The sequence below is a fragment of the Epinephelus lanceolatus genome, chromosome 21 (assembly GCF_041903045.1).
Source record: "Epinephelus lanceolatus isolate andai-2023 chromosome 21, ASM4190304v1, whole genome shotgun sequence".
NCBI lineage: Eukaryota > Metazoa > Chordata > Actinopteri > Perciformes > Serranidae > Epinephelus > Epinephelus lanceolatus.
Genome location: NC_135754.1, coordinates 17867107 through 17883464, shown reverse-complemented (window position 1 = coordinate 17883464; position 16358 = coordinate 17867107). Strand labels below are relative to the sequence as shown.

General features: G+C 41.5%; 1 protein-coding gene across 2 annotated transcripts in view; it reads left to right on the top strand.

Moving 5' to 3' along the window:
* The window catches only part of ankfn1b (ankyrin repeat and fibronectin type III domain containing 1b), a 135193-nt gene that overhangs the window by 60570 nt on the left and 58265 nt on the right, over positions 1–16358 (top strand). The window contains exons 1-2 of one of the 2 annotated variants that reach the window (XM_078163361.1): positions 5614–5671; positions 10798–10838. Coding sequence is in view for 1 of the 2 variants with exons in the window: in XM_033610692.2 (XP_033466583.1) it covers positions 10798–10838 (41 nt within the window). In the remaining variant the exon portion in view is untranslated. Of the gene's footprint in view, positions 1–5613; positions 5672–10797; positions 10839–16358 lie in introns of those variants that run through there. The other variant, XM_033610692.2, reaches the window with a different exon arrangement.

Here is a 16358-nt window from a genome sequence, read left to right as displayed (position 1 = left end):
TTGAGTTATTTCTCAATCCACTGCTCTTCCAAGATCTAATGGGCAATTATCTGTGGAGGAGAAGTTAATGGGTGTCCCATTTCACAAAGTCCCCAGTTATTTATGTCAATGAGCGCCATTGTGTGGAAACGTGGCAGACCCGTGCTAACCGCTCGACTTGTTTAGATTTTCTCTATGGAATCCCACACCCATTGTAAGCCAGCGCTAACCGCAAGACCAGTGTGTGTGTGCATATGTCTGTATGTCAGTGTGTGTTTTATACATGTGTAAAGTCCAGTCTAAGATGTAGAATATCAGTGTGTGCATGTGAGTGTGTATAGATCAATGTAACGTATATAAATGCAGACATGATGAAAGTATACGCTGACCACCCCGATACACACAAACCCATATAAACAGACATCCCGCCTCCCACATACACCACACACACACTCACCCCAGACACTTACACAAGCAGCGCCGTAGACCTACCACCACATACTCAGACACCCCCCTACACACATGCACACACACTCAAGAGACCCACAGCCACATATGCAGGCATCCCCCCATACACACACACACACACACAGAACCAGAGACCCACCACCAACATCAACACCCACAGGCTCAGGCTTGGTGACATCATGGCTTGGATGACAGCACGTCTTCCAGCCCCATTAGTCTGATTGTAGGTGGCTCCGCCGCAGTGATTTATGGGTAAATATCCATAGTCTCTCTCTGCTGTGTTGATTTATAAGCCATGTTTTGGTCCCTTTGGTCCCCAGACCACAAGACTTGGGAGGGGGAATCCTGTACAAATAATGACATTGTAAAACTGGAGACAGAGAGAGCAAGAAGACCCGCCCTATCACCCTCTCATCACCCAGCGCTGTTGACATGTTTTGATTGGTCAGTGCAATCAGGAAGCAAGGCACATGCACTTGTCATGCCAACTACAACCTTCTTTCTCAGTCATCTTGTAGTTTCCTCTCTTTGCATGCATCTGCCCACCTGTGAATGCGTAGCTAGCTGCCTCATGTTGCATCTGTCTTCTCGTTAGCCCTCCCAGTCTTTCGGTTCATTTATTTTCCTATTGATGTCATGTATCTGTTTGTCAGCTTTCCTTTTGTCATCTGTTTTTTTTCCATCTTTTTTCTTTGCCTCAGAAGTGTCTGAGTTTTTAAGAGCCCTATTAATTCTGTCCAACACCAGAGTGGAAAATGGATTAGCTCAAGAAAGAAAGAAAGAAGTACCCTTTTCCCACCAAAATTATGTGCGTGCGGGTTTTTTAAATGCGGGAAACCAATTAAAAACAGCCAATAGACTGCTTTCCCATGCTTGTAGTGAACCTGCAGTGAACACAGCTCTGCAGTAAATGAGTATGCCTTTCTGTTTTTTTGTTTTTCCGGTGCGTCACTTTCAACATCATGGACAGGCCAGAAAACGGGGTTAGTAAACAGTAGGAAGCAACATGGATGTTACAGTTACTTCTGCTTACTTCTTTTTTTATTACTCTTACTTATTCAATCTCTCTTTTAAATTCAGTCCTGACTTAGTTTGGATTGATGTTTGAGTGCTGCTTAGACGGAGATGGATGATATTTTCTGCTCGTCTTTGCATCACTGCCGATCATAGCTGATCGGAGCTAGAACCAATAAATACCCATGACCACTGAAAACCTATTTGTCCAGAGAGAAAATGCTGATTGTAGCCTTTCCCAAGTAAGGAAGAAAAACACATGCTTATCCTGTTCATTTTTGTTTATATATTCATTAAGAGTATTACAGTTTGTATTCTGTAAAAAAAAAAAAAATTAAAATCATTTTAACCTTTCGTCTTAAGAAAACTTCATGCAAACCTAGAAATATCCTGTGGTGATTTTAAGTTTTGCCCAGCACAGACTGTAGTTTTCAATTTTTTGTAAACTTTTGGAATAACAATAAACTCTGGGTATACTTATACCCAGAACTACTATACATATCAGTCTGTTCGGCCTCCTTAAACCATCTTCCCCTTCTTTCTCCCATATGACTCGATTTTTTTCTACTGAAATTGTTTCATTTTCTTTATATCTCTTGCTCTCTTTCACCTTCTCACCTTTCTTTTTCTCTCCGCCAACCCAGATGCGTAGGAGGCCCCCAATTGACCGCTCTGAGCTGCTGTTTATAATTGAGTTGTGCTTTGTTACCACAGCACGCAGAATGCTGCCCTCAGTCCAAACAAATCTGGCAATCGATTAAGCAGTAAAAAATGCACTGACCCCACTGGCCACTTTTTTGCAAGATGGACACAGTGTGGACTTGTATCTCAAATCTGTTGTAATCTCTTGTCTAAGTGGTACTGTGAAATATAATAAGCACTCTGTCTCTGTTTTATATTAATGAATATACTTGGAGACAGATTTGTTTGTTTTTATTGCTTTTATTGCTTTGCTTTTCCATCATAATGTATTTGTCTAGCAAGTCAGTGGAACACTTTCCTATTACAATAATTTACTGTATATATTAGAATGTTCACTATCGCAGTAATTGTCTAACAGTAGTTTAGTGGTTATATATACACTAGCACATTAATAAGCTGCAGTTTTTCTTGCTACCAATGGTAGGATTATGATATTGTTGTTGATGGGAGGCTTAGCAGTGCACAGGTTGTATCCTGAAGCCAGCTGTCACACTTCCTCCCAGGAGCCCGTATAAGAAGGATACACTGAAAGGCCACCGGGAACCCATTGAGAGCCCTTCAAGGAGGTTGTGTGTGGATACGTGCATGTATGAGAATGAGTGGTGTGTGGGTGTGTGTGGGTGCGCATTTGGTTGTATCAGGATGTGTGCGTAATTGTGTGTGAATTATAATTAGAAAAGCTTCTCCTGACTGACAGATGTCAGGACAACCTGTTGCGGCCCCTCAGAGGTGCATGCTGGGTGCTCGCATCTCCTCTAGTCTCAGGCGCAGAAATTGGCAGGTGGATTTTATTGTTGCGGAAAGCAAGGGTGGATGGAGGGATGGATAGACACAGGTAGAAATGAAGCGGATACAAAAAGAAAGTATGACAGTATTTCCTGTGTATCTTTTCAGAGCAATGCCAGCATGTTTGACATTTCCACCAGCTATGAGTAATGTTCCCTATACCGCTCCGTGCTCAGGCTGCACAGTGCTCACTCAGTGGACAATGAGGTGGCAGAGATTTGTGTGTGCCCACAGCCAGACATTGAAAACACACAGTGAGTCATAATACGCCATGCCAACACCATACACACACATACTGTCTTTCATACATGCACATATACCCACCCACAGCGGTTACCCACAGTCACACTAAAGGTCGCCAGCCACCAAGCACAATGTAGATTTCGTGACTAAATTGATTTATATTTATGTCCACCAGAGCTGAAAGTCTGAGCGGGTTGGCCATTACTGTGAAAGGAGGCATGATTTGCATACTGGTCATAACCAGGGCTCTCCAGGAGTGCTGTTGGCATGCTGGTTTTCATCTGTCTAATCATCCTTTTAAATTGATACTCAATGTGTAGGTCAAGAACTCATTGTTACATGTCCAGCAGCCTGCTTTTGATGCACCTTGAGGTGCCTGACACCAGACACTTGCTAAGAAATGTTTACAGCATTATTTTCAGCACCTACTATAAAATATAGTGAACCTTTTACTTTATCTGAATTAGGGTTGGGTACTGAACTCTGTACTTTTAAGGGTACTAAAATAGGGTTGTATTACCCATTACTGATTTACGTTTAACCCATCAGTGCTAAATGTTGGTACCTGAGAACTCATTGGAGGACGCGGAAGTGCAGCAAAGTGCTCCAAAGCCTGGAGTCCAGCCACAAAGTTGCCTGGCTGGTAATAGAGCTCTGTGGAGCTGTTTCCTTCTACCTCAGACAAGAGGGGGAAGTGCTTCGAAGTACCCCAAAGATGGAGCTTGGTTTCACATGGTTCCTAACATCAGTCTCCTGTGGGAATGTCCTGTGCTGTTTGACCCATCCACCACCTCAACCTACATCCTTATGTGTCGTTGCTGTCTTAATATGTCTTCCTTCTTAACTCAGCGCATTGGTCATGTGATGGCAGTCTTGTGATATACACAAATTACTGGCTCGTGATTACGTGGGATACAATTTTTCAATTTCGGTGCATTACTTTTTGTAGGTATATGCACCAAGAGTGCATGAGAAAAGCCTGACAATAGATGATGACAATTAATGGGTCCCTTTGCCTTATCAGAGTCCCACTCCCACATCTTATGTAAGACTTTTTCCAAGGATATCACAGGTCAGTAGGTCTAATGTGAGTCAGCTTTATGTGGGAAACATCAGTTCAGGGTATTGACAGTAATAGGGGCTGTCAGACTCTGTACTCTGACACAGAAATGTAGCCCATTCAGCAGTGGGCGTAATCTTTTTTTGATGTGGGAAAACACAATTATGTTTCTATCTAATGTAGATATGTCTGATCATTGACATGAAGAAGAAACTGATCTCAGCCACTCTGCCGGTGGGCAGCATTAATGTGTAGTAGAAATCTTGAGAGAGGCATTACTAAATATTTAAGCAATGACATATTGGAATCATCTAATGTCAGTTTTTAACGTCACCCACTCTACGCCGATGACTAGCTGCTATTCTTGCCTAATCAAAGACATCACACATTGTGACTAATTTTGTTCGTGCAGGCTTTATGTAAATGCCATATTAAGCTTCCATCAATCTGACAAGTGCAACAGTGGCGTGGGTTTCCATTCAAAGTACATCTTTTAAATACATAACATAGTACACACACAAGCTAATTTGAGCTGTTTGTCATCTGTAGACACCTGTGTACATCAAAGACAAGCAGGGAGACGTGGGCTCAAAAAGATAATTAGCTAGCTGTTTACTCTCTGCTGACTCTAGATCTGAATGTCAGTCCAATCATAATTGCAAAACAGTGCTGTAGTCTAAATTGAGTAAAAGCTAATACCAACCCATCCAAATTTTTTGAATTATTCGTTGCACAAGCAGAAAAAGTGACAGTGCTTTCAGAAGTGTGTGTACAGAAATGCTAATTACTTGTCCATTGGAAGTATTATAGCAAATTCTCCAAGTGCAGTATTGCTATGGCTTAAGTGCTCCAAGCTGCACAAGGTCCCAAAGTAAAAATAAGGAAGTGCACCTGCTATGTGAGGTCCCATCTTCTCCATCCATCCATGCCTCTCATCTGCACAACATCTTCCCCTCCTGTAAACCTCTCCCCTCCTCCCCGCCGATCATTCTCCTCAGGCTACTGTGTCTATAATGAGCATTTCCTCCTACCCCCCACGCCACCTATTCTCTCACTTTCTCCCCCCCTCCTCTCCTGTCCTCCCCTTCTCACTGTGTGCAGAATTGGAGAAGCTTATCGCCTAGCAACCACAATTAAAGTACAACAAGTCAGTGGCGGTAGCAGCCACCATCGGAGCAAGCTTCACAAACCTTCGTGTGACCAACGGCTTTAGACAGAAAGAGAGGAGAACAGAGAGAGTTTGGTAGGGAGGGAGGGAAAACGGAGCTAGAGAGTTGAAGTTGGACAGGTGAACAGCAATTAGAGCCACCAGTGGAAGACTGTGGTGAGGACTTTGGGGTTTGAAAAGAAGAGAGAAAAAGAAGACAGGGAGAGTGGAGTAACGTTCTCCGACTGGGTTCACTGGGCTGGACTCGACAGGTATGTGTGTGTGCTGGAATTAATGGACAGAAAGTGAAGGTATTCTGCAAATATGATGGTGTTTTAAATCTTGTTTTACTGTTTGTATATTTTTGTTTGCTTGTGAGTCAGTATTTAAAGAAACACATGTTAAGCGGATTATGCTTTTGTGGCATTTGGCAGGAATACAGCGTATATTGTCTCTGCAATTTCACAGCTGTGAGGGAATGCCAAGTTTTTTCTTTGGTACCTGCTGTAGAGGTATGCATTCTTACACCTGCTTCCACACTTACACTGAGAAAGATGCAAACTTAAGCTTGTTTGTAAAACTGGAGTCTGATTAATGATTATTATGCTATATGATTATTATAAGAGCCATATAATGTCCCTTTTTGCTTTAGTTTTGAAATGCAATTGCACAGAATTTGCAAATATGTTATATGTGTGATGTGTAAAGCCAGCCAATTGTGACCCATACGTTTCTCACTATCATTTCGATAATTGACTAAGGTGTTAAGAATAGCTCTATTAGCTGTCAGGTGTGATGTCTCCTGCTACAGTTGTCAAGGGAAATGTGCTTTTTCTTGGCTCAGGGGAATAAACGATGATGCATGGGGAGGGAAAGGTTTTGTACGAGCTGAGATTGCACCTGAGCTGTTTGCCCTGATTTGATTTTTGCTTTCATTTTTGTACAGTTGTCAGGGATGCTTTCTGTGTATAAATGCAGACAGATGTGAGAGGACACAGATGGCAAGTTGCAGGAACACCGTGAGCAAGTTTGTGAAAGGCTGGTGTACAAACTGGCAAAATATAATTCGGAGGCAATTCATTTCTACATTTTGGTAGATATGATTGACTGATGATGGAATCTACATGGAAAAGGCGTTTTAGTTGAAGCTCGCCTCCATAACTTCACACACTGAATATTTCTATTTGACTAAATATATTGTGCATGACACATTGTCACATGGGGAATGATTCTGTTACTGTTCATTGGTCATAAGTGTTTCTTTTGATCGTAAATTTCAGGCTCTCCTAAATAAATCCTTAATACCCTCCAGGATGCTATCAAGTGAAAGCAGCCCTGTTGCCAGGAGAAAATGTTGGCATTGTACGTTTCTGCAAACCACCAATAGGTTACATAAGTAAGTTTTATATGTATCATAATGTTTCTAGTGACGTAGTGTATGGGCTGACTTTGTCATCCAGAGATGATGGGGATGGTGGATGGCTTGTTACCTTGGTAAGACTGCAGATCACTATTCGAGACCAACAAAAAAGAAAAGCGGTTGTGTTGTAGCAAGCCATTACCTTTTAGGCTCCAGATATGGTTTGTAGCATCCCATTAACCACAGTGTTGTTGAGACTTTAAGTTTCAGTGTATCTACTACATGAAATAAGTCCAAATGTAATGTATCCAGGGTTTGCAGAAATGTAAGACACTGTACTACGTGCGTTGAAAAGGAAACGCTTTTGTCATGGTGATTGCCCAAATAATTGCCCTAATGGCGCGGCTATGGCTCAGGAGGTAGATTGGTCGTTCAACAATCTGAGTGTCCTTGGCCATTGCAGTCTACATGTTGAAGAACCTCAACTGCATGTGAGTGTGATGATGCGGATGAGTAGGTGGCACCTTGTATGGTAGCAATGGTAATGTGGGTGAACTGGTGAATGGTGCTTGTGTTGTGAAGCGCTATGAGTAGAAAAACGCCTTTAAAATGCAGTCCATTCACCAAATTTCCAGGACGATGCCTCTTATCATGTGATGTGAATTGTGAATTGTTAAGTTGGGCATTTTATATGACAAGAGGTACAGAGGCTGTCATTTCCCAAATATCAGTTATCAATTAATCCGCTGCAATCCTGCAGTTGCTTATAACGTCATAGTGATGGTATTCCTGTAAAGAATAATAGTTTCAGCCTAAAGAAATTAAGTCTCAGCCTAATGCTCTGATGCAGTCATTACTTCAGCCTGAATGGTACGCTCTATTGTGCTCCTTCACCCCCCACAGACTTATCTTTCAAATGAAAGACACCCACCTGCCCTCATCCCCATGGCAGAGTGGCACTACCTGAGGGCACTGTGGGGGAGCTGGGAGGTGAAAGGTCAGTCACTCTGTATGGTCTATCCTCTCCCCACCGGGAGGATGAAACTCATACGCAGTCTTAAACGCATAGAGAAGTCAATCGCTGGACAAAATGTCACTGTGCTGCACACTTAAAAGCACACACACACACACACACACACACACACACACACACACACACACACACACACTCAAAACGCCAGAGTAAAGGAGTCACTTGCTGGTCAAAATGTCATTGCACTGCTCACATGAAAGCACAAACACACACACACACAGTGACACTCAAAACAACAGTTTTCTCTGATGTTCAGTTTTAGATTCAAAGGGAGCGAATGCCTTTTCCTCACTTCTTTTTCAAGGGTACACTCGATGTACAGCACCACTCAAGTCGCTGAACAGCAGCAGATCCAGAGTCCATTAGTTGCTCCGCTGATGAAATTGGTGACATTAGGCCCTATTTTCATGGCAGCGCAACAGAAAGTACAAGCAGTGCTTGCTACATTTGGTATGTTCCTGACCTTGCAATTCACTTTCTCACATCTGTGTCATGTTTCAGTAACATTCATCTGACAATTTTATCGGAATACAACAAAATACTGAAATGCAAAGAAATAACAAGCATCCAACAATATGACATCCTGAAGAAGCATCTCTCCATTTGTTCAGCTATGGTCATCATCCGTCACTGTGGTTGGTAGGGCTCTACCCGACTCAATATTATGTCAATCAAGTCAAATTTGGCTGTTCGGCAGGATGTTCAGGGTGATGTCCAGGTAATATATTAAACAAGCCAAGTCAGCCCTACGAGTTAATGCATGCTAACCCTTATTGGGCAGAACCTCTCTTTCTCCAGGCAGCCGCCTTTGTCTCACCAAGACTAACCATGGGCTCTCCTCAGAAGTACACTGCACACTGACGCACAAGAGGGAGGGAAAAAACTGCTCGATTTGAGTCTTGGTCCACTGAGTGGTCTCTAATTTTTAGGGGATAGCCCTAGTGGTTGACATGTCTGTTTCAGAGTGATGAGACCAGTGACGTGATTGGCTGTTAGGATATTTAATAATCACCGCATCCTCTGACTTATATATTGATTCCAGCCAGCCCTTTTGCACTTTGCATTGCTGCACCTACATAAACTAAAATAGCAGGTGTGCTTGAAAACGCCCACACTGTCTGTGTGCCCAAAACCTATTGCTCTGCACTTGTGATATGACATAGGATACAGTTAGAACACATGCTTCCTGCACCCAACCCCCGGCAACAGTACTTGGCTATGAGGCAATTTGGACAGAGTAGCTACAGTTGGAAATGCAGGTCATGTAATGCAAGGTGGCCCAAAACGACTTGATTTCCCAAACACAATCAGTACAAAAGACTGTAAAATGATGAATGGGGTGCCACCTTGAAATTTGGTATCCAGTTCTCTGAATACACCCATACTTGTACAGCTGTCTCACAAAGGATTCTGGGTTCAAACTTGACCATGCTGTGACCTTCTATGTACGATCGGCAACCTGTCTACAGTGTACTCTGTTGCTGGCCGAATTCATGCTAGGGCTGCAACTAACAATTATTTTAATCATCGATTAATTGGTTGATTATTTTCTTGTTCTTTGGTGTCTAAAATGTCAGAAAATGCTGAAAAACACCATCAGTGTTTTCCAAAGCCCAAGATAATATCCACAAATGTCATGTTTTGTAAACAACTCGAATATATTCAGTTTACTGTAACAGAGGAGTTAAACAGTCTTTAATTAGGAAAATATAGTGTTTTGAAGTCAGTGAACATATTCTTGAGGTCTATGTGAGCCTTGACACCACTGTAATATTTTGTAATGCACTGTTCTTCAAATTTATTTTAGTAATAGCATGGCTGTCTGAATTAATTTCCTTGCCAAATGTGAAAATGCAAAACAGCAAAAGAATTTCACTCCAAAAATGTCCTCAGCCTCGGGCCAGTTATGTACCCGTGAATGTGTCATGTGCATGTCTTATGTGCGCACTACTGTCTGTCTAAAAATGTGTCACTGCTGAGAGCTATACACCTCTAGAGTACGCGGAGAGCAGGGGGATATAATGTGTGTGTGTGCAGATGTTTGTATAGGTGTGTTTTTGTGTCAATGCGTGTGCTGTGCATGTATGCCTAGTAAGTTGGCTCTGCCGGAGGGATTTTTGCACCTGGAGTTTCTGGACAGTTGTCTTTTTCATTAGGGAAATGGCCTTTAACCTTGCCTCTCTTTCTGTACTTTCCTCACACTCACGTTTTGCTCCTAAAGATAGATGCACAGGTGCTTGCACACTGTCACCACATCTTGATAACTGCATGTGAATAAAGTAAATCCACCGGATAAGTGTTTGTAATTGTAGCTGGAGCGCTAATTATTTTTCACCAGAGACAAGGTCATTACCCATGTAATTGTCTCTCACAGAGTGGCATTGATCATTTGATTGGTGTTGCCTTGAAGGTAGATGTCCAGATTCGTGGGTGAGTTGGGACATACATGTAGGTCACCTCGACTGTAATAAACCAAACACAATTAAGGATTGTGTTTGGCAGGATATCTCTGTCTTTGTGTTTGTGTAATTGTAATTGTTGTTAGGGTTCATTAACTTGCTGATGCTTTGATTGAAGATTCGCCTTTATTGTGAAATTACCACGTCACATCTGTGTCACTATTCACCATGTCTTCGAGTATACCTCCATCCTAAGCATTTAAACAGTGCTAATAGCCCAGCACCAGGCTGACAAGAAAAACACAGTAAGGATATTCACTGATATCGTCTCATATTGATCGCAGGCCGCTGAACTGAATCTAATCGAAATCGTTTTGTGGCAGGCTTCATAATATCAGCAAATTGTGCAAAAAAAAAAAAAAAAATCAATTGAAATGATAACATATTGTAACGTATCGTAATGAAACCTGTAATTTACACCCTTACTATTTATACCCTCTGCTTTTTCAGTATGCTCCATAAGTGAGTGCTTAAGTATGGAGGACCACAACATGCCACCAGTATTAGATGGTGATTGTAATGTCTCTTTTCTTCTCTTATTTCCAGAGTCTGGGCTCTGCAGACCGAAAGGAGAATCAGAACAAGAAGTAAGTCCCATCCATCTTTGTATTCCTCTCTTTTGTAGATATTTGATGTCATAAAAACAGCAAAAGAGACCATGGACAAGATTGCAAATCAGTGGTTGTTGCCACTGTGGTAAGAGACCATGGTTGCAACAGCAACAACTAAACGCAACAGTAAAGTTCATATTAGTTGTCATTCTTTCCTGTTGTAACAACCTGCGAGTTTGCTTATACTGTACTTATCTAGGGTTATGTAAGACCTGTGTTGCCATGAAAACAGAGCACATGGGCTTACTGACCTCATTTACATAAATAATTATGTCTCATTGTGGTTCAAGAAGAACATCAAGTATCGATCGAAAGTTTTTCAAGTAACACAAAGCCAAGAATTTGACCTGATTCATACGTATTTAGATGCCTGTGTGTGTGTGTGTGTGTGTGTGTGTGTGTGTGTGTGTGTGATTGTGTGTGTGCTTGAAAAGTAAGTTAAGCCTGTCTAAGCCTGACCCCTAATCCTTTCCATAACAGTAATGCTTCTCAGTCAATAGCATGGCACCATTTGGATCGATCAGAGTAAGATTTAATTTGCTACCTGGAACAAAAGCACTCAGAGGTTTTAAACCCGCTTTCAGTAACTCCAAAAATAAAATTATGAGAGAAACCTAGTTATTGTGTGAAGGAAAATTGACTGTAGTGTTTTTTTTTCAGTAACTGATGTCGACAATGACATCTTCTATGGGTTTGTGATTCACACCGAGGAACTTTTTTGCTTGATAAGACATTGTTAACCACTCAGCCTGGTATCAACAAAATAAAAGAAGATTAGGAGACAGAACTTTATTTCCCCAGTTTTGTATTTTATCATAGTTTAGTGAGAAGCCTTTTGGTTTACTGATCTGATACCATTATATTTCCCATTACTGCTATTTGCTGTCATTGCAAACTCTACACTGACTCTATACAAACAAACAAATCATTACTGTGAATATGTTTTGTCTGTAACCTGTGCGCTACTATGTTTGGGCCATTGACTGTAAGAATAAAAGACATAGCTACAGTGACGTCACCCATTGGTTTGTGAACTCCTGTTCTCTATTCGTTTCGATGTGTCACTATGGGATATGCCTCCCTGCTTATTCCATAGTGAGACATCTTACTTATGCTACTCTGAGAACCAGGGTTACGCAAGTAATCTAAAGTTTTGAACCTATAAGTTCTATACCTCGGCCATCGCCATCTTGGTTTTTTTGGAGCCAGAAGTGACCGTATTTGGATGAGAGGCTGGTGCTGTGAAGGAGCGAGAGGTGGATGGGTGGATCTGACTGAGAAGCTGAGGACCCCACCTGCAGACAGCCTGTCACTCAAAGCAGACCGCCCCTAATTATGTATAACTTTAAGCCATAAGTACCAGGCTGTAAGCATGTTTACTTCTAAAGTAAAGGTGGGCATATTAACATGGGAGTCTCGGGACATTGACTGGCTTCAGCCTCAAGTGGACATTCAAAGAACTGCAGTTTTTGGCACCTCAGTTTTCAGCCCCGGTGGTTGCCACTTGTTTGGGGCCACTAATAGAAAAAAAACAATACTTTAATAGAGTGCAGGAGGGATGATGTTTATTTGTAGGTCAACCTGTAAGTTAACACTGCCCTTGTTCCCTCGACAAAAAGACGTTTTTTTCTGTTGGATGTTGGATTATTGCAGAAAATAAGCTCTGTGGTAAACAACTTTTATGATACTAAAATCATAAAATAATCCTCACAACTGACCACCACTTATGATTTTTGAAACGTAATTGCAATCTCCAGAACTACACCACCAAAGCCATGTTTGTGTTCGCCTTTGATGATGTTCTGTAGTCTCATTTAGCCACTTGTTAGAAACCGCCATTTTTAAGACATGCGCAGGCTTCAGAATGATCTAGTATTTATTCAAGTATTTTATGTTGTAGAACAAAACGAGAAGTCTTTTTAGACTGTGTTAACCACAGACCTTATTTCAGGCATCTAACCAAAAACCCATTTAAAATGTCGACTTCAAGATGAGGGAACAGGGAGTGCTAGAATGCTAATTCATGTCCGGGTTTTAGGACTCATTCCTGCACCACTCTGAGACCCAACATCTGAGATGCACTGCAGATCACTGTGAGTTAATGGGCACATAGTGAAAGACAAGTGGGGCGGGAACTTAAATCAAACTAAATTAGCTGTATATTTTAGTTGCCCAGCAACCAAAGCCATGGACACTCATACTTATCATCACAACATACCTGTCTCCTGTCTGTTTCCTCCTGTCAGCAGTGCAGCCAGTACACCCTATGAACCTAGAGTTCCTCTTTATGAATGGATTCTTCAAATGACCAAGAAGGAGGTTATCCAATTTTCCTCTCTTTATCCCGGTCCAAAACATTTCAGGATGCCTTACTTTGGACCAATTAGCAAATTAACCCATTACAAGATTTTCTGTCTTGCTGTCTTCCTTTGAAAGCCACACCACTGCTTTGAATCGAAGCTTCAGTGAGTGTCACATTTGTTTGGTTGTTTCCTTCAGTACATTCAGCTAGGTATTCTCAAAACTATTGATTGTTTATCTTTGTACAGGCCAGTCTCGAGTGTGATAATGTGTTTACTTGGGTAAAACACTGCTTTCAGCTGCCTATGCTCGCATGGTTACATAGCAACAGGCCTTTGCTATCTAAACATGGAGGATTGTATGAGTGCGTGTACAGTGTGTGTGTGTGTGTGTGATGTCCTCAAGACACCCCATTGTGCTTGGATCTTTATAAACAAAAAATGGTGGGACACAATCAGGCTGAATCGAAGAAGCGTTCTTTTGCTGGCTGAAAATGTTTCTTAATAGTAAAAATCACTATAGTTGTCCTTTGTCTGTGTGCCTGTGTGTGAGTGTATGATGTGTGTTTGAGGCTGAACTCTCTTTTGTCCATGCTGCTAAGTCACTGACAGTTGGACATGTGCTGCATCCTAGATGTAATGTATACTTTTTTGTCATATCGGATGTGTCTGATGTGCCAGGTGTGCTGGCACAGTGAGCACTCAGTGTGCCAGAATGGGAGACATCTGTTGCCAGGAGACGAGCAGCTATTTTCGAGAAGCAGTATAGCCATCATGGGATGTCAAGTAGCAGGAGTCTTCCCCAGAAGAAGAGGGAGAGAGAAGAGTGTTCAGTACTCCACCATAGATTTTATGTTACTATATAGAATGCCAGCAGAAACATGAATGGCCATACACATATACAGTGGGGTATATGGGAAACAGTATGCACACACATGTGTACATGGTTTCCATCTCAAACTAATCATTACCAGGAGAAACAAATGACAACGTACAGGCGAAAGTGTGTGTTGTTTTCCTGTGTGAGTCTGTGATCTTTAATATCCCATCTGTATTATCCTTTCCTACGTCATATGAACAATCACTTCCTCTCTGTTCTGGCTCTTATTCTGCCTTCTGCTCAGCTTTCCATTGCGAAGATGATAAGTAGTTTTAAAGGTCTATCCTAAATCACAAACATTTAGCCTGATAATGTCAAAATATTTGATAAAGCTTTGTATTGTCAGTCATTTTCAACATCTCAGTGCAGATAAATCTTTGCTTATTTCTGCTCCATAAGGTGAACTAATGTGTTGGGCATCTTAGGTTCATCCATTTTCTAACTCTTGACCAGCGTGTCAAGGATTTGAGCTGCTCCTCTTCTTACCTTTGGATGGAATATTGCTAAACTCTGGCTCATTGTTCCTCCAGATGGAGATGATCATTCATGCCTTTATTTTGTCCCACTTGGATCACTGCAGTTCTCTTTTTCATGCCTTAGCAGGTAATCACTGGATCATTTACAGGTGGCTCAGACTCCATCTGCAAGGCTTATTACCAGGTGTGCTAAAAGGTCTCACATTACACCTATTTTGATATATTTCCTTCCACTTGACTCAGAGGAAAAGAGGATTCCTGCACGAAGCAGAGCAAAAAAAAGGAAGCACTTTACAAGAGGGATGCATTTTACTGCGTTTGGCAGAGATTTTTACTGAACAGGTTTCAATGCATTTTTAAGACATTAGAGGTTTTATCAAGCTCCAAGTTGTCTTTTTATCTCTCACTTTTTGCTATTGCTCATAAATTTATTAAGTCAGAGTTTACGTTCTTGATTTTAACGCTTAAATTACCTTGGTCAGTGGGCTTCCTAATTGTGCTGTAGTCCAACTTTAAAACCAGTGTTTCCTCCTAGACTGTCTCTCCTTGGCCTTACGGACACTGTCTGTAGTGATTTCAAAAATATCAATTTATTGATACATATTGATTCTTAATATCTAAAATTATTTCAGTACTTATTTTCCTTTTACTTTCTTGGTCTCTCTTTTCACCAACAGAAAGTTGACCCACACTGCTGCAGTTCCCTTATAGCCCCGCCTCCTCTTACTCACTCACAATGCTGTCTTATCATTATTTGCCTTACAAGTACCAGTTGCCCGTAGACCCTTTTAGGGCTGACGTCACAGTGACATTAGTTTGTTAGCTGGAGGCAAAACTCGCCACCACAGGGCTGTAGGCTACATAGCAGTCTTGATATGTTGTCTCGTTGTGTTATTGGGAGCCAGAATAGAAGGAGTCATGGCTCAAAACTTAAATTTTATCACATACCAGCTGCCTCTGCGTCCGCAAGCCCTGTGCGCGCAAAGCTCAGACTTTACGACCACGCGGACTCCGCTCCGCGCACCAGTGACTCGTAAATTCAGTCTGATGCTCTGCACTAAAATGAGAACCTTGTTGGACGAAGAAACGGAGCGTTACATTTCTACATGAATTAATGAACAATTAGGTTGGTCACACATTCACTCCGCTTGGCCCTCTGCTGCTACGTCTCCCCAGATAACTCCTCCAGATAACCGCTACTGGATAACCGAACGGTACATTTTTACAGGACTCCACATTAGCCAGAGTGCACCTCTGTACTCAGAATGAGTATTTCCGAATGCACCACTTGTATCATCATCCATCATTGAAAAAAATCAAGCCAACAGCACTTGCTAGCTAGCGATAACTAATGTCTGTGGAGAACTGTTTGGCCTTCATCTTAGCCCCGTCCACCAAAAGACGTCATACTGTTTACTAACAGCTTCTGTGACATGGTTTTGTTGGTTTTTGTTGTTGCTTTTTACTTTTGTGAATGGATGACAATCTCAGAGGCTTTTGAACGTGTGCACTACCACACAAATAATATTCTTTCCATTCATTTAAAAACATGTTGTTTTTATGTTATAGCCTCGTTAGGGTTATTTTTTAACACAAATTTTAAACTATATGCCTTCAATGACAATTTTCACTGTGGTATCGAAAATGGTATCAAATACCGATGTTTTAAGGTATTGTATCAAAGTTGGAAGTCCGCAGTTTGCACTTGTTTTATACACACTCATAATCTTACTACATTTTATTCACTTTACCTTTTGCAGCGCTTGCTCATGAAAAAATTGACTCTGTATAGAAAAAACCTGACTTTCTTAACCGAACTTGTCTTTCCTACTCATGCTGG